Source organism: Protopterus annectens, chromosome 6.part0 (genome assembly GCF_019279795.1).
Source record: "Protopterus annectens isolate FY-2018-M chromosome 6.part0, PAN1.0, whole genome shotgun sequence".
NCBI lineage: Eukaryota > Metazoa > Chordata > Ceratodontiformes > Protopteridae > Protopterus > Protopterus annectens.
In genome coordinates, this window is record NC_056737.1 from 408,843,554 (window position 1) to 408,867,020 (window position 23,467).

Below are 23,467 nucleotides of genomic sequence, written 5' to 3' on the forward strand. Positions count from 1 at the left end.
ACAGAAAGGACTGTACCAGGAAGAGATTTACCTCAATAACAACACTGAAAATAGCAAATTCCTAGGGGGAGTAAAACTTTAAGAAACCCATGTGGAAAAGCATAGAGGACTTAATCAAGGAGTGTAACACAGTTTTTAAGGATGCTAGTCTTATGCTGACTGGGATCTTCCTTAAGCCTAATGCCCCGTAACATTCCATAGGATCATAGGAAGTTACTAGGCTATTGGCACTGAGGCCCTTACAAGCCTAGCCAAGAATTTAGCCCATGTAACAAGTCAGCACACTATGCTACTGTCCAGCAGGGACACAGGTGGAATCCCAGGGGTGTATTTTCTGTTCCCCATTCAGTTATCTAGGTTGCTCTTAAAAAGGGTTAATGACGTACTCTGCTTGATGTGGAGATGGAGTCTATTCCACAAAAGGGGGACTCTCTGGGACACATCTGTCCTGCCAACAAGTCCTATTGATGTCACAGACCATGTTGAGGTCATGCATGTGGATTACTCGAGTGGAGCTTGACTTGCGGATATGCAGCAGTCCCAACAAGGTGGGAGCTTCGATTGCTTTGTATGCCAGACAGAGGTCACCTCTGAGAAGTCTGCAGGACACTGAGAAAAGGGACAGGGCCTTTAGCCTGTGTAGGATAGATGTTTGAGGTCCTGGATTCTCCCGGAACCACTATAGTCTCTACAACTGCTGCATGTGCTTTGTGAGGTACATGCCAAAAGGGGCATAGTACTCAATAATGGGTCTTATAAGGGAAGAATACTGGGATGTTATGATCACCTTGTCCTTGGATGAGATACCCTTACTAACGAGGTGGGCCATGTAGAAAGCTTTCCGTACAATGCAGGCAATATGGTGGTCAAAAAGTCAGTTTGCTATCAACCTGGGTGCCCAAGTCCCTCACAACTGATTGCGTGGTTAGGACCTTATCAATGTGATAATTTGTGGGGACATCACTCTCCCCATTGGGGATGATGATGATACATTTTTTATGCATTCAGTTTGAGGCCATGTTTCTGGCACAACCATCATCCTAAGCCTAGAGAATGTATGCAAGGACAACCCTGACTCACCTTCCAGATTTTCAGATCTTGAAAACAGAATCACTGACTTTGAAAACAAAAAGTTAAGGAGAAGAAAGTAGGGAAAAATCAATAGGGACTTAAGGGACAAGTTCGAACCACAAAACCACCACACTTCGACCAGCAGAAGGAGGTATCCACCCAGATACAATAGTGGAAAATGTTTTGCTGGGTACTGGAGACCCTACAAACCTAATCAACACCCTAATCACGAGGTTGGAACACAAGGGACTTTGGCCACACCTATTACTGACCAGAGAGAGACGTGAAAGAAGCAGCAGCATCTCACTCCAACTCAGAGGTCTCCATAAGGGCACCAACAACAGAGGAACAGATCCTGAAAAGAGGCCAGGGAGCTGTGAGACTTGGAAAGACCAACACCACAACAGTACAAGCCTAATAGAACCAACAACAAAATAGGACTAAGGTCTGGAGCCACTTGACAAAACCATTAATTCAGCCAGAACAAAAAATCTTACATAATGGTCTGATTTTTATACCTTTTAACAGAAGTAACGTGGTGAAAACTGTGGTAAATGTTAACCTGTATGTCAGGAAATTTTTTGTATTTTTCAATGATGAAAATAAGGATGGAAGCAACCCTGACAGAAATGACAATGGTATGAAATGGAAAAACCCCAGTGACTTTTGCCACCCTGTACACCTCACCCTGACCGCATATTAGAGCAAATGAGAGGCTGATACCAGCAGGACCCTCATTAAACCACCAAGGGAGGTTTTACAAAACATTAGTAAAGAGGAACTGGCTGGCAATAAGACCCAATAACAAAGACAGATAAGGGGGAAGGCATTGTTGTCAGATACAGTCACTTATAACTGCAAGATTTAGGCCATGCTTGGCAATAACAGTTTTTTTAGTAAATGGAATTTTAGCACTGTAAATGTTGTTTATAATAATTTGAGAGAGCACCTAAGAATACTACTTGAAGATGATCTACTAGATGCCAAGATGTTTGACTTGTTGGTTATCCCACCCAAAATATCAAGTTTGAAATCCCAACAATCCATAAAAATATCTCTGACCCCCAACAGACCAGTAGTGGCAAGCGGTAGTTCCACAACTGAGACAATTTCCATCTACCCTGATGCATATGGCAGAGGCCAAAACATCTTTCATTTTAGATTCTATGGATTTTCTGGGTAAAATTAGAGATATTCTGGTCAGCAATTGTATTCAGGCTGAAATGCAGGTGTATGCAGTGGACAAGAATGCATTACCAGGAGAGACTGAAGTTCTAAGAAGATTATTGAATTGAATCTTTAAGAACAACTACGTTATACCCGACAGATGTTATAAGCAGATGACTGGAATAGCTATGGATTGTGCCATGGCCCCAAGCCTCTTGGAAAATGGAAGGAGGATGCAATGCACCAATCCCCCTATTTTGCATCAGTGAAATGTTACTTCTATTTCATTGATGACATTTTATCATCTGGAAGGGAGATGAAGCCACAGTGAATTAAGTTTTCAACCACATCAGTAATTCCACTAGCTTTTGGAGATTCACAACCTCTCATAGTAAGTCCTTGGTCTATTTATCTAAGGACACTGAAAACAAATGCCTCTCCAAAAACCCATTTAGAAAACCAACCAGAGATAATATGCTACTGCACATTAAAAACATGCATCCCCAGATCAGTAAGAGAAACATTATAAAATCTCAAGGGAATGAAAAATGCACATCTCCAAACAGCTTAGAGATTTTCATCACAAATCTTATCAGCCTACATGGAGACTTTCTGGCTAGGGAGCACAGCAACAGATTACTGAACTCCTTCCTCAATGAAATCAGAACATTTTGAAGGAGACAGAGGACCCCATTTTGAAGGACCCCCCCTCGGAAGACTCCTAGGACTCACCAGAAACCAACACCAGGACTCACAAAAGGACAACAAAAAAAGAAGCATTGCACTAATTTTTACAGTAGATTACAAAATAATCAGAAAGATCATGACCAACAAATGGGTGGTGATTATAGACAAACAGCTAGTAAAGCTCCTAGAACTCCAACCTTGTTTTGTTTTCGAGATAATCAGGAACATTACGGACTGGGTACAGCACAATTTCAGGCCACATGAGCAACAAGGACTACAACTTTTGCTCAGTACTCAGGACAAATAAAATCAACAGCACTTGTTCTGCTAATTGTAACACTGCTTTTGTGATATAGCATGCACAATGTAAGGGCTACAGTTTTTATGTAGGTAAAACTGTGAGCAAGTTCAAAATCACAGTGGCATACCATCTGTCTAACATCAGACTCCAGATCCTCAAAACACAACTAGCCAAGCACTGCTGTGATTTCCCATACCCTGGAGGTTTCCACTTCCATTTCCTGGACAAACACTATGTGTGCACTCAAAGGAAACAAAACTGCCATCCCAGTTAAAACAGAGTTAAGCTGGGATATCAGGATGGACATCCAACAGCCCCCAGTCTAAACTCAAGCAGTTCCATCAGAAGTGTGCTTGCACTTAGGAAAGTGAACCGTAAATCATACAGCTAATATACTTGCAGCATTTAACCCAGGGCTTGGAGATTAACTTGTAATTAACTCTAATTGTTACTGTTAATATGAAAAAGCCAATCAAGAAATTAGATCTGCATATCACTGCATCTACCTTGGTATGGTTTATCTGATGAACTAGTAACACAGGAAACAAGCCACTGTTTTTTTTGTGATCTCATTTATAACAAGAGCTTACTGTTATTTAGTTTGTATTGTTCTGGATACTGGAAACCATTGGTTGTCAGATTATATTACATTTGCTATTCTTTCAGCAAGAGATCCTCACCCTTCTTGGGAACTTATCCTTGGCTACAGTTTGTGATGCAGCCACATCACCTACTTCACATTATTTTGCAAAACAATACAATTTGGAAAAGCTAGCTAGATCCAGAGCTTTCTTCTGAGCTTTTGTTCTCAGAGGTATTTTGTCTTAGATCCTCGCAAGCTCTTCTGGATACCCTGTCCCCAGGTTTTTAGTGTTCAGACAATACCAACTTAAATATGTAAATAATGAAATTTACTCAGTATTGCTCAAGACACTGGAAACATCACTTCCACCTTCTGAGAGGACAGTGAATGAGCCCTAGCAGACTACTTGGCTTATGCTTTTAAAATTTGTCCTGACAGGACTCATTCAATCATTTTATTTTCAATTATGTTTACATCATTACTGTATCACTCTATATGGAGAGTCAGGAAGGAGCAGATCATTATGTGGCCTGAGGAGGGACTTGTGCTGGCAAAAGGTTGGTTGTTCATAGGCTCATAGGTGTGTACTAGGCTAATGATGACAAGGGCCTTTTTAAGCCTAAACATGCATCCCAAATCTCTGACAAGTTCTGGTACCCTTGATAAGTTTAAGCAGGGGCTTAGGATGTGAAACATTTGCAAGCGGAGGCATGGGAGATGAACCATTTACAGCTTGCCTGTGTCCGTTAGACACAAGTGCAAAACCAGGGATAAATTTCCTGTTCCCCATCCAATTGTCCAAGTTGCACTTGAATTGGGTTAGGGAGGAACTGCTTCAGATGGATAGGAAGCCTGTTGCAGAGAAGAGAAGTCTCTGTGATACATACCACCTCTCCAGCAGGTCCTATTTGTATCACAGTAAAGGTTTACATATTTGAAATGGGTAATTCTGGTACCATTTGTTTTTCAGATATGCAGGAGGTCCATCAGAGGGGGCTCTGACAATGCCTTGTATGCCAGGCATAGATCTCCCCTCAACAGTCTGCAGGAGATAGGGCCTTGAAGCAGTCTGTATAGGACATGTTATTTACGCTCTGTATTCTTTATGTGAGGACCCTCTGTGGACATTCCAATTCTTGGATATGCCTGGTTAGGTACATACCAAATCAGACATTGTACTCCATGATAATTGAATGCTGAATACAGTGGAACAAGGACTTCTTTGGACCTAGATGCTATACCTTGGTTTATAAGTTGCACAACATAGAATTATTTCTTCATTACTGTAGACACGCCAGTCAAAGGGTAGATTACTGTGTGTGGCCCCCAAGTCCCAGACTACAGGGTCAGCTCTCAGGAGGTCTGTTGTCAATACGATAGTTTCCAGGGGTGGATTATTTCCCAAAGGATACTATTACGCATTTCATGGCATTTAGTTTTAGTCCATGGCTCTGGCACCAGTTGTTTGTCTCTGTCAGCCCTTCTTGGAGAACATTTGTGTCAGTGGTTGATTTGATGACAATTTGCAGTCATCTGCAAATTTAGTCAGGCAGAGGCCATTGACATTTGCCTTGACTTCAGAAAAGTTAATGCCAAAAAGGAGCAGTCCCAGGGCCAATCCCTGAGGGACTCCACTTGTGACAGGCTTCCTTGTAGAGGCGGACTCCCTAATTCTAACTTCCTAGGTCCTGTCTATGAGCCTGTGGACTACCCACTAAGTAACATAAGGGTTTGTACCTAACCTCTTAAGTTTGTCAACAATGCCAGAGTGTGGGATTGTGTCAAATGCCTTGGCCAGGTCAAGGTAGGCAGTGTGAACCATTTTGCCCTCATCTGTTGCTTTGGTGACATTCTCAAAGAAGTCCACTAAGTTGAGTAGGCATGATCTGCCCTTGATGAAACCAAATTGGGTTGAGTCCACTGTCTGAAGATTTCTTTTCTCATTACTGATCATTTCCATAATTCTTTCCATGGTTTTGCATATGAGATTAGTGAGACTTATGGGTTTGTAGTTTCCATGGTCTGTAGATGGCCCACCTTCATGCAGAGGGATGACTGTTGCTATTCTTCATTCATGATGCTTGAAGCCTGTTTGGAGGCTACACTTAAACAGCAATTCCAGAAGGCCTGATAGATTATGTTTCATGCTATTACAAGGCATCCTAGGACAGCATCTGGTTCCACTGATGCACTGTTCTTGGCCTTAGAGAGAGCATTAAGGACCTTTTCCTTCATGATAACATAGGGAGTTGTACTTGATGGTATTTCCCGAGGGAAGGTTGATGGGGAGAGAGAGAGGTAAAGTGGGAGCTGAATTTATCAGCCAGTAGATTTGCTATATCTCCTGCTTAGTATAAGTGGCTCCATTTACAATATGTTCTGCATACAATTGTGTACTGCCTTTGAGGTTGTGGACATAGCTAAAGAATGCCTTGCCGTTGTCCTAGGCCTGGGAGGCAAAGTTTACCTTAAATTCATCTTTGGTAGATTATATTTGTGCTCTATTTGTGTTCCGAGTTATTTTTTTAGTTTGATAACAGTGCTTTTATCCTGCTGGGTGCTGCACCTTCTCATTTTTGTCATGATTTTCTTCCTTCTGTTTTACAGCCCATTTATGCTGTGATTCCACCAGGGTTGCTTGTTTTTTTTGAGTTACATCTGTACTTCTTCCTGGTGTGTACAGCTGCCTCTATGCAGCTATTAATATGCTTGTATAGGTCTTCTGTGAAAAGTTCTGCATAGGGGGATTATGGGGGCTTGAAATTTTCCCAGGTTATCACTTAATAGTAGGAAGTTAGTGTTAGAGTAGCTCTTGAATACAAGTAGGACAAGCTGGGGTTCCAGGTTTCATTTTTTCTTTAAAGGAGACCATTTTGTGGTCTGACCTTACCAGCGAAGACATTACACTAGGGAGTGTGCAGCACTCTCTCATGTTGGTGAGGATCAGATCCAGTATGGTTGCACCCCTTGTTGGTGCAGTGACAATCTGGTCCAGGGAGTTTGTGTTAACTCCATGAATCTATGTGCCTGTACATTTCTGAAGGCTACAAATCCCCATCACCAGACTGATTATCCTTGTGGCTGCTGGTCTGGGCTACAGCTGTAACCAAGGCTAAAATCATTTCTCTTTACTGGAAAGAAAACACCAACAGTCCCCAAAAAGGAGCACAGGAATACTCAAATGGAAAAATAAACCAAACTAGAAACACCACTGTGGCTACGATTTCTTTATTTCACATCACATTCCGATACCTCGGCTCCATCAGCCTTCTAAGGAATAACTTCATAAAATCTCAGCAGCCTTTTTATATCCCCTTAATTAATGTGTTAACAAGTTCCAATACATTCATATTCCAAATTTCAAATCATTACTACCCAAACCTTAAAGGTGCCAGCCCAACAAATACATAAAACATACATTTTAATATTACAAACAAATTCATTTGACATTCTTTACATTTTTCACATATGACTGCGGTGGTGGTGCTGCAGTAGCATTTTCACCTCACAGTAAGACGTTGTCTGTTCGATTCTCAGCTAAAGCATCCTCTGTGTGGAGACATGCGTGAATGGGCATACCTTCGTTGAAGGTTGTGCATCAGGGCTGGCAACTCGGCACATAAAATTCTACTACCAATCATTAGCGGACCAGAGTTCCACTGTGGCGACCCCTAAAAGCCGAAAGACACAACATTTTTCACATACAAGATATATGTAAAAAAAATAATGATTCATATCTATGGTAAACCTAAAATATTAATTTTTATATATTATTCATACTTTTATTATATTTGATCAATAAATACTTTATTAAATATTTTCTCACATATTTTTATACTCATAACCTTATTTTCCTGTACATTCAACTATATTTCCATGATTTTTTTATTTTATAACCTCCTTTCAAATGTGCACAAATAAATTCATTAGATAGACATGGATTCTATACATCCCAATTAATTTCTAAATTTAGCCCCCTTGAGTATAAAGTGCCTACATTCATTATGATTTTTGTTTCTAACTTAACCCATTTTCGTTTAAATTCATCTCCTCCCATATTATTACTCCCAAAAGGTTGTGCCAATATACTAAAGAAAAAACTATCAGTATTTCCCCTATGAGCCGTGAAAAAATAATTTCTCTTTAGTCAGATTGGCATGCACCAATCCTTTGGCTTCATATACGCTGGCCAACTGCTTCTTTATCAGCTTGCCATAATCCTCTGCTGACAACTTAGCTTACTTTCTCCGAGTAAACTAAACTAACAAAAAAATGAATAAAACTGTTGTGAAAATGAGTCTGTATGTTTACCTTGTGGCTGCTGACTGTACAGACACCTTCAGTGACAAATGCCTACAGGCTACAGAAGTTCAATTAATATCCGCACCACTGCTCATCAATATGTGATGCCCCTCTTCTGGGCCAGTAATCAAGGAGCCTTAATCTTCACCACTGACACTGGAGAGGGATGTTTACTTGGAATAAAAATGGATACACACAGTATTTCCAGATGCAGCTCTCTGCATCAAGCACAATTTCCCTTAATAGCACACAGGGATTTCTCCCCTCCCCCTGTCTCCCTCTCAGCCCTCAAATAAGACTGCCCACTGACACAGCTGCAGAGTTCAGTCCTCAGCAGAGTGTTCCAAGCAAAGTCCATCACCATCCTCTCTGTAAAACCAGTGCTCTGTGTCCCTGCTGCAAGTAGCTGACACACACACACACACACCTGGGAAAGCTGGCACATATTTACTAGCTATTCTCCCTCTGCCCAGGCTATAAGGTAGGTATTTCCACCAGAACAATCCAAAGCCAGCTACTCTAAGGCTCTTACAAGGGTACCCAATTATACTGAGTAAAATTAATATTAATACAAATAGTATTTGACCAATGCAGCAAGGCTTTCAGAAGTGGCCACAGTGTCACCAAATAAATATAAGTACTCTTAAAGCTTAAAATGCTCTCTAAAAGACCAGCCACAATGAAAAGTTTAAATGCATTTAATAAGTAATAATAAATCATGAAAACACTAAATATCTTTTTACAATAAATACCAGAGTTTCACTTACAGGAAATATTAAAAAAAATAACACAAATGGATAGATTCACAGATACAGAAAAAACAGTGCTTAACTAATCTCACTATGTTTTCTTGATTGATCTAAATAATTACTATTCCCTGGTTACTTACTAAAGCAAGGCAAGATGAAGTGGGGGAGTGGTCTTCCTTCTTTTTCAGGTTTCAAAAACAGACTGCTGCGAGACTTCTGACTCATCTGGTATTAAATCATTTCAGTGCTGGGTTACAGAATGACATTGCATACATGTGGTCATTTGACTCTGGTTCCCACACCACCCCTTTTTCTAAAAACTGAACCAGAATTTAGCACACATGTGTTACCATCCACACAGAGCGAGCTTTGCCGAGATGTGTTATGGCATCTGGAAGCTATAGAAACATTTAAAAACTTCCATCATCCCAGGGTAGCAATTAATTCACCCCCAAGGATGATACAGTAGGATTCATAGTCCTGGTTTTCACAGACGTTTTGTCTCTGGCTGCAATCAGAACTGTAAGATACAATCTTTATGGCCTAAACCAGGTAATTTAATTAATTTCAGACTATTTTTAAAAGTTAGTTGGACTCAGATTAATCTCTTCTCTTCCAGTATCTTCTGTTACAATGTATTAATTTCAGCAGTTACAATGCAGTCTGACATACAGATGTATTTCTTTTTTCTGCTAGCAGGACCCACTGTTGGTACATTTTTTTTTAACACAAGCAGCTTTACAAATACATTTTTCAAGACCAGCATCTGTACCAATCATTTTGATATACAAATGACGTATAATTGTTTAAAAAACTTCAGCTAGCTATGCTGGTATATGTTACACATCCACTTCCCTACTCCTAGCATTGCTGGTAATAGCTCACATAGTCACACCTATTTTTAGGCCTTTACCCCCACCCATCACTTTTGGCTTTGTCCAGGTTTCTTGTGCTAAGCAGTTGAGATATATGCATCAAAGTTTCACAGAAGTAAATTGTTGCCATTTGTAGTGACTAAATTGTTTAAAAGGCTTAAGAAAGAAACCATCATTGGACAAATTCTGATTATTCCTGTTGTAAAAAGGAATATGCTATATTTATCTGTACTGATTACATACTGACCATAAATCTGGCTCTGCAACCACAAATATGCATCTTCCATCTTGAGAAGAGCAACCCATGGTCATGCTGAGTGGTACAACCATGGTTTGTAAAACTGATCTAGCCACTACTTATCTGCACGCATTAGTTGCATAAAGGATTGTTTTTAGAAGGCAGATTGACATTTATCATCTCCATTACTTTGTTCACTTATCAAAGTAAAGGAAAATATATTCTGGGGTTTCACTGCAGCTGAATACTTGCTAGGAAGATTCTGTCAAGTTACAAAAAAGTGCTGTAAAGCCTGCTATTGTTGTTTGCTGGCTTAAAAAAAAAAAGAGAGAATGACTAAACATACGCACAAATGCTTAACACAATGGTCAAGAAAAGAATATGACTTTCTATAAAAAGATTTGTAAAATTCACTGGAGTATTGACACATCAGCAGTATTTTGGTAAATTTGGGGTAAGCATGGCTAGACTTAAAAAGGCTCTTGGGTCAATAGTCTAGTAACCACATATGAATAAGTGCAGAGAAAGTATAGGACATCAGTCGGTATCTAGCCTACCATCTATCGCAACAGGTGTTTATTGGTTTCAATAAATTATTCTAGAAAGCTCACACATGACCAAAGTACAGTGTTAACTCTGCTATATAGATTCATGAAAAGAACTGAGCAAAGTGCTTACTGGAAATGTAAAGAAATCCTGACATGGGATAGGGTGTTAAACTATGATGAAAAGTTACCCATACCACACATGTATGGGATACCTCAAGCTTATGGCACAGGAGAACCAGTTTCACATTATTTTTCTTCAAGGGCTGAAAGAAAACTTGCAAATACATAAATTCTTTTTCATGCTAACAGTAACTATCCTCAGACTGAGAAAGATGCACTCATCATTAAGCTGAGTTTATCATTAATACTTCTAATGAGAAAAATCATGTGGGCTGGTGGCAACAGACTGCCTCCAATAACACTCAAAAGAATTCAGACATGGGGTATACAACTGTAAAAAGTCATGTTAATGCTAAAGAGGTTCTCTTAAAAGTAATGTTACCTACAATTTGAGGAAGTATTACAGAAGGAATCACAGAATATCTGACTGCTTTAACTGATTCACTCCAATGGAACTCAGGACGTTTGCACTGCAACTTCAAATGGGAGGAGCCTAAGCCTTTTGACAGAATCAAATTATGTCCTCACATTTCAAACAAATGTTCTTATCACTGAAATCATAGTGGTTATTAAAGAAGTATAAATGGCAAACCATTCAGCAGAAACTATTTTTACAGTGGTAGTATTCTTTAGGTTCTATCTCTTAAATTGAGATTTTATAAGCCACAGTAAATATTAAGTTTGTAATAACTTTCAAGATCTCAGGAACCACTCAAGTTACACACATACTGTCACAGCAGCATTTTATTCATCTCTCTGAGAGCTTTCATACGAGTCTAAGGAGTTCTGTCTGTGTTACGTAGTTGTTGAGATATTTAGACAAATGTGAACATTATCTCTCTATAAATTAATGGGGTGGTTGTGGTGGTGCAGCAGTTAGCATTGCCACCTCGCAGCAAGATGTTCTCCGGTTTGATCCTCAGCTGGGGTGCCTTCTGTGCAGAGTCTGCATGTCCTTCCTGTGGTCGCGTGGGTTTCCTCTGGGTGCTCCGGTTTCCTCCCATATCCCAAAGACATGCTGAAGGTGGATTGGACACTCTAAATTGGCATTAGGTGCGAGTGCGTGCATGCGTGTGCCTTCTGTGGAAGGTTGGGTGCCAGGCTGGCAACTTGACACTGTAAAAAAACCACTGCCATTCATGAGCGGGCAGGTGATCCGCTGTGGCGACCCCTAACTGGGAAAAGCCGAAAGAAGAAGATATCTATATAAATGAATATCATAAAAACAGTTAATAGCTCTTTCCATGCACTACACATAGGTCAAATATTAATGTAATTGAGTTTGCCACTGCGTAAGCTTTAAGATGAAATATTTTAAAACCTTGTACATAGCATGATTTTGGAATTATTGATGCAAATATGTACAGGTGTCAGTAGGCGGTAACTGCAGATGCACTTGAAAGTGCCACTTGGATGTAATGAGTTAATTCAGGAATACTTTCAGGACCTGCTTCCTGAAACAAATGAGACAGCATAAATAACTAGGAGTTTCCAAAAATTAACATGATGAAAGGTTGGTCAACATCAGCTAATGCTGAAGAGTTTGAAAAAGGCTTATAAAAGACAACTGTCACTGAAGAAAGATTATTGTTAATAGAAACTTATTTAGTTGAAAACCGCGAAACATTATGCAGGAAGAACTCCATACAGGGCACCTTGCATTGTTAAAAATAATGCTGTAGCTAGAAGGATATTCTGGTGGCCAAAGTAAGACTGAGAGATAAGCCATGTATAAGGCCATATGCTTTGTCAAATGGAGAAGGAGATGCCTTAGACAAGTGTCATTATTCCCCATGACAGTTTACTGGTGAAGACCGATTTTCCAGGACTATTTATAAATAATATATTCATGATAGCATCTGATGCATATTCAAAATTAATAGAAATAGTAAGCAAGGAGTCACATCTCAGGTTATCATTCATTTGAGGAAAATTGTTTGCTACATAAGGTTTATCTGAATGCATCACAGACCATGCAACATATGCTAAACAAATGGTGTAACCAATTCCATTAATTCACCAGGATTCCATGCAATAAGTGGTTTAGCTGAAAGACTCGTACTTCAAGACAATGATGTTGGAAAGTGAAGGGAAATTTTCAGTTTTGTTAAAACCTCATAGCATCTTTGAACTGTACTGCAGAAGAGAGATCAGTTAACAGTACAAAAATGAAAGAGGCAGATACATACAAGGGGAAAAGTTCTTTAACAGTTCCAAATGCTTGTAAACTCCATATTTGGAACAAGTCTACATGATTATTACTGAGACTTGTAAAGGACAGTTACGCAAGTCCAACTTACATGTAACAGTATATGTTTGATTTTCACACCGTCTCATTGGCATATAGGTTCTGCACAAGCACAAGCCTACAATGGCAGCTTTTAAGAACTCATAATATTTTCCTCTGACTCCCTGTGATTGGCAAGCCCCTATCAAGAGAAGTTCAAACCCTTGTTATAGGAATTCAGTTGTTCAGGCTTTTAGTGCTAAGATGGAAGAACCAAAAAGGGCCACAAGTAAGAATTGGCTGAAGCCAAGCAATTTACACCCAAAAAGCATGAACACAAATACACAAAACCAACTAATAACACAATAAGGTTTGATACTATCAACTATGTATAAAGTAAGGGGGTTGGGGTGGATGGGTGCTGCCACTGAGGCAGTGTAAAAATTCAAACATCTACTATTATAGGCAAGTGGAACTTACATAACTGTACTATGTTCTTCATTCACACATTCTCAATAGCACACATGGGTAGATTTCCAAAACTTAAAACTAAGAGGAGAAAGAATAAGGATCCAGGCCCCTGGAGATTGGTCCTGACAAAGCCTACTCTGGAACTTGAGAAAGAATCCAGTTTAGTACTTTATATAAGTACGAACAAATGACCAAGTTGTTGCCTCTAGAGTCCACTCCTTTCCAGCATGCAATGAAAGACGCTAAGGCTCTGGTGGAATGTGCCTTAACCTTCCCTGAAACAGATTTACCATGGTGGGAGTAACAAAAAGTATAGAACTGCCAAAGAGCAATTATTTGCTTAGAGAGAAGCTGACCCTTATTAGCCCCACAATAGGAAACAGCTGTTCAGCTTTCCTGAAGGACTTCATTCTGTCAAGTTAGTACCCGAGCTGCCTGTACACATCCAAGGTATGCAGAATCTTCTTTTTCTTGTTTTTAAATTCTGGAAATAAAACTGGGAGACTGATAGTTTGATTCAGGGTAAATTCAGAAACAACTTTTGGCATGAAAGAGGATTACTGCATAAAACAACCCTGTCCTTGTGGAAAAACAGATACGGTTGGCTTGTAGATGTTAGAGCACTAAGCAAAACCATTTTCCTATCAACTAACTTTAAATCAGTCTGAAAGACTGGCTGAAAAAGAAATGCCAATTTTGCAAGAGCAAAGCTGAGATACTGAGGAGGAGGAAATTGTTTTTGATGGGGGTTGGCTCAACTGTGACACTCCTTTTATAAACTGTTTAACCAGAAAAAGAGAGAAAGAGGGATGCCCACAAGATGCACCTTGATAGACACATAAGCTATCATTGAGTAGCTCACAAATATTTTAAAACCCGAGGGATACACAACATACTATGCCCCCTGTTAACAGTTAAGCACCATCTAGTAAACTTTTTCCACTTCTAAACATATTTTCTACTTGTAGGTATTCTTACTTCCTTCAGTACCTGCTATACATCCTCAAGAATAAGTGCCTAAAAGGTATCAAGACAGAATAATTCGGGCAGGCAGGCAGTCAGTCAGTTGCAATTGCCCTAAGTTGGGATGCACCAGTTACCCCAGACATTTTACGAACAGATCCAGAGTGTGAGGAAGCTTGTGGTAACTGCTGTTGGTTACCTCCACTAAAAGGGAGAAAACTTTGCCTGGGGAAAAAGAAGGTTGCCACAATGAACTTTGGTATTTCTTTCTGAATCTTCAGAAGTACCTTGGGTATCAGTGGAATGGATAGAAGGGTATAAAGGAACATTCCTATCCAAGAGAACAAGAATGCAACTAAACTCAAAGCATGGCAGCAAGGGTGTCTCTGACAGAATTTTTTCCAACTATCTCTTTTGAAAGGAGATGAACAGATCTCTTTGAGGTATTCCTCACATCTGGAACAAACTCTGGAAGATTTCTGTCCTGAGTTTGCATTTGTGAGGCTCCATCCAGGATCTGCTTAGTCTGTCAGCCATTATGTTTTGTTCTGACAGGATGTACGAGGCCTGAAGCATCAGAGAATGCTCTAAGGCCAGCTCACAAGCTACCATTGCCAACCTGCAAAAAAGGTATGGCCTGTACACCCTTGTTTGTTCAGCTACTACATCACTGTGGTGTTGTCTGTGACCACTAATAGTGGACCCAGAGACCATAAGTCGTGAAGAATCTTTAAAGCCTAAATCACTAACATTTCTTTGATGTTTATGTGCTTTGTAGCAACTATGGTGCAGTGATGCAGCGGTAGCATTGCCGCCTCACGGCAAGAGGTTCTCCGGTTTGATTCTCGGCAGGGGTGCCTTCTGTGTGGAGTCTGCATGTCCTCCATGTGTTTGCGCGGGTTTTCTCTAGGTGCTTTGGTTTCCTCCCACGTTACAAAGACATACATCTGGAGTATTCTCCCTGGGCCTCGGCTGAAAATTGCCTTGGTTCCAAGTCAGACTTTCCCGGCTAACAAATGCTAAATAAATAAACTAAAGGATCCCACTCTCTTTTGCACTTGAACTCCCCTGGACACTGCTCCCCATATGTGACATCTGATGAGGCCATCTGGATTCATTAAACTGCAGTCAGAAGGGAGAAGTGTAGACCTGAACTGCGAGACATCTGATCCCTCCACCACTAACTGTCATTTCACAAATTCCAGCACTGGTACCTGAAACTATAAGGGATATAAGTATTGCGACTGGCAATTTTTTTGTTTGTTTTTAAGTACCATTGGATCTTTCTCATATGGTGTCTGGTCAGTGTTATCATGAGGATCACTGATGCCTAGAATTTTGAGAAACTCTCTTGTAGAGGCTGCTTCTTAAAGAAAGAAATCCTTGAAAATGGTCTGATAAGTCAGACTTTGTCTGTGTCTGTTGTATAGCCTAGGAAGACATTTTTTGAAAGGATGTGAGAAAGGACTTTTGTAGGTTCAATTTGAAGCCCAGGTAAGTTAGAATAGTTGAGATCTTATCTATTGATTCTAAACACCTGGAAACAGACTGTGTACAAATCAGTAAGTCATCTAAATAAGGGAAAATGTGGATGACCCACATTCTGCAGTAGGCAACCACTGGAGACAGGCACTTTGTTAATACTCAAGATGAAGTAGATAGCCCAAAGGGCAATGCAGAAAACTGATAATGTGAGGCATATACAGCAATTCAAGATATTTACTTAAGTTGGGAGCAATTGGAATGTGATAAGCATCTTTCAGATCTCAAGCCACCATGAAACAGTGGTCCAGAAGAAGGATGAGCATTTTGAATTTGAGTACTTTCAGAAAGGTATTTAGCTAAGACAAATCTAACACTGGTCTCCTTGATAGCTACTTTTTGGTACCAAAAAAGAGTAAAATCCTTTTCCTTTTAGTGATGCAGAAACTGGTTGTATAACCCCCTCCTGCTTACAATGTGTGAGGAGTACTGGATAGGACAGATCTGTCTGGACTGGCAGGTGCAGGGGGATTACCCATAAGGGAGGAAGATTTTCTGTCCACTGCCAAGAACATACTCTCCAAATTATTCTTAGGACAAATTTGTCTAAGCTATTTTAAGTCAAGCTGCTGGGTAAAGCAAAAGCCTGGTGGAAGGGGAAAGAGGAGGACTGATGGGAGGAAGGGATGGGATGCCCAAATCTTGGCCACTCATTCTTTAGCAGGGGATTGATCCTTTTTGGGAAAGGAACCACTTTATTTGGTTTGGAAGTATTATACTCATGCCAATTTCTCTTGGTGCCTCTTGGTACCCTGACTTGTGCTAGGCTGGGAAGTTGGTTTGTTCTGTCCTTTGAAGTTGGATACCTTGTTAGGGGAGAACCGAATAATAAGAAGCATTCTAGATCCTCCATACAGCAATTTACCTTTATCACGTCATTGTTTGAGAATCTGGGCAGCAGTAGGATGAAACCCAAATTCAGAACTTAAAGGAGCATTCATAATCTCATTCTTTTTAAAAAATAGGATTATGTAACCAAGCATAACTTCTCAATATAACACAAGTGGCTACAATTCTAGAAATTGTATCCACACCTCCCATGACACTTTTCGAAGCAGGTTTTGAAACCTAAGTCACACTACAAACAATTTCATTATTATAACACTGTTGTTTTGCAAGCAAAGATGCAAAAGCATCTAGACTGTAAGCACATTGCAAATTAAAGTTCCACAAAAAGTTAAGATAATTTAGAATTCTAAAGACCAAATCACTAGATTGAGATGACTTTTTCTACTGAGAATCTAACCAGTTGCCAATTTTATCCAGTGATGTAGGGTTAGCAGAAGCCAAGAACCTCTTGTTAGAGTTGGGAGCTGGAGAAACTGCAGCTGGGTCAGCTGACAAAGGAGCAAAGTGACCTGCAAGATCAGAGTACACCATGTATTTGCTCATATCCTTTTTAGGAACTGGTTCACTAACCAAAATGGTTTTACATTCAGTTTTATAGACATCTTCTAAGGCTGGTAAGAGGGAAGAGCCAGACATTTCGAATCTCATCCTCAAGAATAAAATAAACTCTGCCAGTCTCTGGCCCAGCTCCAGATTGCTTACAGTCAAATACATCTCTGAAGCTAGCTGGAATCTCTGGAAAGGTGAACACTAGCTTGGGTTTTTGAAGCTGTTCACTTTTCAAATAATCAGATTAGATGGACTTGGAGTATTCACTATTGTCTGCATTAGAGTATCCATCAAAATCTGCAGCCACAGACTGATCTCTAGAGAAGATAGTCACATAGTCATTCTGAATAGGAACATAGTCCAAGACTAGCTGTAAAACACTCAGTTAAGGAAACCACATTAGTTCTATACATGGTAATAAGCTGATTGCCCACAGTATGGTGAAAGTTTCTACTTCTTCTGACTGTGAACTACACTAGTGGACAAAATAGCTGGGGAGAGAGTATTATGCCTGCCAAGGGGTCTCTTAGCCCAAACCTCTGCCACACCAAAAGGGTTTTGTTCTCCTGTATCTGAACTAGGTACTGAAACATTCTGGGAATATGTGCCTGACCTCTGTACCATAGAGGGTTGTGAGCTCACACCAGAGGGTGACAAGGAAAAAGGTAAGTGGTCTGTGGAACAGCTTACGGCAACATCAGACTCACAAACTATAGGCTGAGGCATGCTTCTGCTTTCTTTTTAGGTGCAACTGGATTCAACTGGGGGGGTGGGCAGCAGTATCTGGATCTATCAATTCAGGGTGAAAAAACAGCACCCACAATAATAGACTGAGATTATTAAGGAAACATTACTGGCTTCATCTATGGCTTTTTGGAAAGGATTGGATTCTAGAAGTAGTCTAGAAGCAGCAACATGGCCCTCTGTGTATACTTTTACAAAGCATTACAAGCTTGATTCTGTATGTCTAAACCAAGCTTTTTTAAGAACATTCTCCAGGAGCTCTTGGACCTTCTTTTACTTCCCAACTGTAGTAAGCTAGGGTAATCTACCAATATAGTTAAGGCTATTGCAGCAGTTATCAATATGATGAACATATTACAGCTGTGTAACTTATAACAGTAGATGTTCACATGATCCCTGCTGAAGTAGTCTCTCTCTCTCTCTCTCCCTCCAACCACCCTTGTTTTCTGATATATTGTTTAGGCCAGGGGGTGGACATTTATTTTGTTGTTGCTCTTATCATTGTTATTTCAGGTTTCAGCCACCATCTGTTGGCCTGAAAGCTATGAAAGGCTTGGCACTGAACTGGTCTTTTAGTCAGCTCAACTCAAACCGATTGATGGTTTGGATGTGTGCAAGTTGCCCTCTAGGTTTGGAAGCTGGACAGTATATAACCCATACAGCTGAGGCTATTGCAGCAGTGATTAATATGATGGACAGGTGCGTTTAAATTGGGGGTCTACATGAACAAGGCAGTCCCTTGTGTTCAAATGATACCAAAGAGATGGAGTTTCCTAGCACAACCCCCCCACCTCCCCCCCGACTGCCAGGATAAAGCAGGTAGTGAAGGAATGACTGAGTGAAAATCTCAAACAGTGAAATAAAACATCCTATGTATAGTGAAAGAAATGCCAAGGAAGTATCACAACTGACTTATTTTTTTTACACTGTACTATATAAATGGTGTTCAAAGTTTCATGCATTAATGAAAATTCTTTGCATATTCTTTGTTCCTAAGCAGCACTTCTTATGAATATTACATCATTTAAAAAAAAAAAAAGCTTTCAACAAATATAAACCTGCCATAGAAAGGAAATCTTTACATCATACTCATGGAACAAATGACATTATGGCCAGTTACAGAGTTCAGCAGCAAACCTGCAATACCTCAAAAGCTAAAACATTATACACAGAAAACACTTGTAAGAGTCCTATAGCCGACAAGTCTTTGAATGTCCTTAATAAGCACTGTACTACAATAAGCACTGCAGTACAATCAACAAAGTCTAAATCACATACTCAGAATACAGGAAAGATGAAAGGCAATAGCATCTATTCAAGTCAAACAACTGCCAGGTAGGACCATACATACACACACATACACACAGATGTGTGTGTGTGTGTGTATATATATATATATATATATATATATATATATATATATATATACATACACACACACACACATACACACACACATATTATATATATATATATATATATATATATATATATATATATATATATATATATATATCACACACACACACACACACACACACACACACACACACACACACACACACACACACACACACACACACACACACACACACACACAATCATGAACCAGTAACATCTTACAAGGTCTACCCCAAAACTCAATTATTTCTATTAATTTCTGATGTGAAATGGATAAAAACAGCCAGTATCACAAACCAAAAACTTTAACAAAGATATTGGGGTGGAAAAACAATGATCTCACATGAAAAGGCTACTTGCACAGATGATATTTAGAAGGAGGGGATAATTGGACAGCAGAGGTCTGTGAAACAAGATACTCCATCTTTTGTAACAGTATTCTAAACATATCTGAGAACACTTCAACAACTGAGCTACACTTAATCAGCCTGTATCACGTCTGAAAATTTACAGAAACTGTAAACACTGCAGCCAGCAAGACCTCATAAGGCAGTGTGTGCATGGGAAATGTGTGTGTATGAATGACATATTAAGAGGTAAATGTACTTAGAAAATGAATGACAAATGTCAAACACGGCAACAGCTAAAATACATATGAAGGGGACACATTTAAACCATGAAAATGAAATCTTTACAAAGGTCTGGCATATAGTAGAGCAATTTAATAAGGGAAATCAATATGACAAGCTCACCATTCAAACAACCCTACTGAAGAAACATGTCTAGAGTTCAGCAAGTAATTTCACACTTTACAAGAAAATGGTACTGAACAAACAAAATTTCTTTGGCATGAGCCTTTTCATGATCCATAGGAAAATGACTGGCTGGCCAACAGGAATGAATGAATAAATTAATAATAATAATGCTAAATAGGGATGACCCAGAGAGGACAATAACCAGCTGGTACCCACAGGGCTCATTATTAGGGCCAGTCCTTTCAATATCTCTTTAGCATAACAGATCTAAAAAGAAGATATATTTTTTAATTGATCATTATAAAAAACATATAAACAGACTTTATGCAGATGAAAGCACAGTCATTATGAAATTAGTAATATTGGACAAATAAGTCGAAAATGCAGGGTGAAATAACAAAAGTAGAAGCAAAAAGAAAAGTGGGAAAAGGGACCCGAGGCAGTCATGTCAGGTGGCTTGCAGCAAGGAATTTGAGATAGTAACAAGGAGGGACAATGAAGTGCTGGAATATACATGCTTAGTACAAAAAAACAAAGTGCAACAGAATTACATTGTTGGATGATATGACCTCTCAAAGAGATAAAAGACGTGAACAAAATATGAAGTTACAAGGCTGGCTACTCTGGGAATGGAGGCAGTATTTATTTAGTTATTTATGTATACCTACAAGGAAACATGGCAAACATTCATGCTAAATCAAATATTTAATGCTATTAGTACTTTGAGTAGTCCCCCCCCCACAAGGATGCAAATAACAAGTCAAGATAAAGCCATCAAATACTGCTGAAGTGTGACACCTCAGTAATAGAGATCTCTACAGACAGAAATCTGAAAAAAAAGCTGAAAAAGTGCAGGTCATTACAATGGGATAATAACGTTTTTGTTACAAAGTTTAAAAAGAAAGACATGTACCTAAAGAACGCCAAAGCAGAATGCTAAAAGATTTGCTCTATGCCTTGAACTGATCAAGTTCATTAATAATACATGCTGACAACTGGTAGAAATCATCACCAAAAACAATGACACTGAAATTGCCATCAGGTCATTAATAGCAAACAGCTAGTGTGGTCCCTGGTCCCTGCACTGTGGTTTTATCTTTGTTAGGTGAATTTATACAACTTAACAGAACACAAGGGCTTTTTGCTTTGAAATTAGCTTAAAAGAAAAGAGTGCAGTATGAAGTAATGGGTGAGAATATAACAAGATAAAGACTGTGGAGCATCAACAACTTCAGAGTTGTGTGTTTAGGTGCAGTTCCAGTAATAATAATAATGTCATAAATGGCAACCAGAAAGAAAGGAGGAGTGGGCAAGTAGGTACTCGATGTGTCAAATGGAATAAATGAGAGTCAATGGAAGATTGAATACCACCACCCAAATCAATACAATGAACTATACCACAGCCACAAGACAAAAGGTTAGGTCACATCCAATATGATGGTTCCTAGGAATTTGTGTCCAACATTTATATTCTGTTTACTTGTTTATTGTTGGCTGGTTTAGCCCTATCAGAAACATCCTATTTTCAGGGAAGACATGAGGTGGCATTCATACTGACTAGGTGAACTTCTGAGCTTTGGCCATTTCACCTACAAAATTTCACTACTCAGTTTTAATACACGTCACAGGGTATTTGCTTCTCCCTGAGCTACCACTAGATCAGTCCTCATTTGGTAGCAAACTTAGTTTCTAACCACGACGGTCTCAGACTCTACTAGAAGAATACAGGGTAACTAGTCAACAGAAAGGGCTCCTGTGTCATCTTTGTAGAGGAAATCATTTTGGCCATTTCAAACCAAAGTGCTTTCATTAATGTGCAGTAAAAACGTAAGGGGCACATATATGATATTTGGGGAGCTCTAGAGGTTATGAGCGAAGGGATGAATGACCATGTTAGGATAGGATAGGACGCCTCCTTGTTTATTACTTCTTTATATTTTTGCAGAACAGGCACATATCTAATCTTGCAAAGCAATTGAGTATTAAGGTCCTGAGCAGGCCCAGACCAATAACCTTGACACTAACACCAGAATAGTACACAATCTAAAAAACAGAAGAAAGTCAACAGTGGTTTACTGCTGCCTCCTAAATCTGCATCATTGGGGGCAAAGTGAAAGGATTAGCTTCTGGTGTAGCCCTTCCCAGTGCTGCTCCAATCAACTGAGTGGTTGATTCTTTCTTGTACAAGGGGATGTGAGCATTCATGGAAGTACAGAAGTGGCTGGCAGTTCACAACAAATCCATCTCTCTTCATGTTCAAAAATATTTGCAAGCAGATGCTGTACTTCAATGAGATAACTAACTTATGAGCAGCATATGTGCTGTGTACACCATGCGGAAGATTCACAACAAACCCATCCCCTTCCCTGCTCAAGAATATTTGTACGCAGATGTTGCACTTCTGTGAGATAACTGTTTACGCTACCTTATGAGCAGCATGAGTGCTGTGTACATCATGGGGGAAATTCACTCAGCTATGTGAAAAAGTGCAGTCTTCAGCACATTACAAAAGTCAACAAATAACCGAAAGGACTCACCTGCTTCTGTGTACTTCAGCCCTACTTTCTCTTCCTCATCCTTAGGCTTTGGTGGTGGCCATACAGCCTGAAGTCGGCCTGGTGTTTTGTCTTCAGAGTCTGTAGGGCTAATGAGATCCGGCTACAGTAGAGGAAAAAAAATAAAAAACAACTCACTCAAAATGTTAATAAAGGCATATAAACTATTGCAATACCAAATTAAACAAATCAGCAAGTCAGGATTACATGTTTTAAAGTAAAGCACAAATACTGATTGTAGATCATTGTGTGTATTTGTACTGAGTCAGCCACTGTAGCTGGATAGTACGTGCATATAAGTTACTGAGCACGTGCAAGATCAGTACCATTTTATATAGACAGTCAGAATGAATGCAGGCATGAATGGAGATGCACATGCGAGTGTCTTTGAAATAATGAGTCAGTTAGCTTAAATGGGTCTATATTAGAACATCGACTTTTTAAAACGTTGAATGTTCTAATATCAACCCCTATTCAGCAAACGCTGACAATATCGAACATGCAGAACAGCAAATTTTTTCCCAGGGAAGAATTTGCTGTTCCGACACACATACACACAATATAAACACACCAAACAAACAGCAATCCACACACATACACCTAAAATCCTACATCTAACCCTGCACTAAACTGTAAACACACCACTAGCTATCCACTTACCTTAACACCCAAACCCTAACCCTAAGATCCGTCACTATCGCACACTCACCTCACTCGCACTCTAACCCTAACTCACCTACCCCGCCCTAACCCTCATGTCCACACAATTG

At 39.6% G+C, this 23,467-nt stretch overlaps 1 protein-coding gene across 1 annotated transcript in view; it reads right to left on the reverse strand.

Annotated features, from left to right (window-relative positions):
* Window positions 1-23,467, reverse strand: part of FMN1 (formin 1) — a 1,985,060-nt gene that overhangs the window by 1,837,316 nt on the left and 124,277 nt on the right. Inside the window, exon 2 of the mRNA XM_044074155.1 lies at window positions 22,680-22,800. Within this exon, the coding sequence (XP_043930090.1) occupies window positions 22,680-22,800 (121 nt within the window). The remainder of the gene's footprint in view (window positions 1-22,679; window positions 22,801-23,467) is intronic.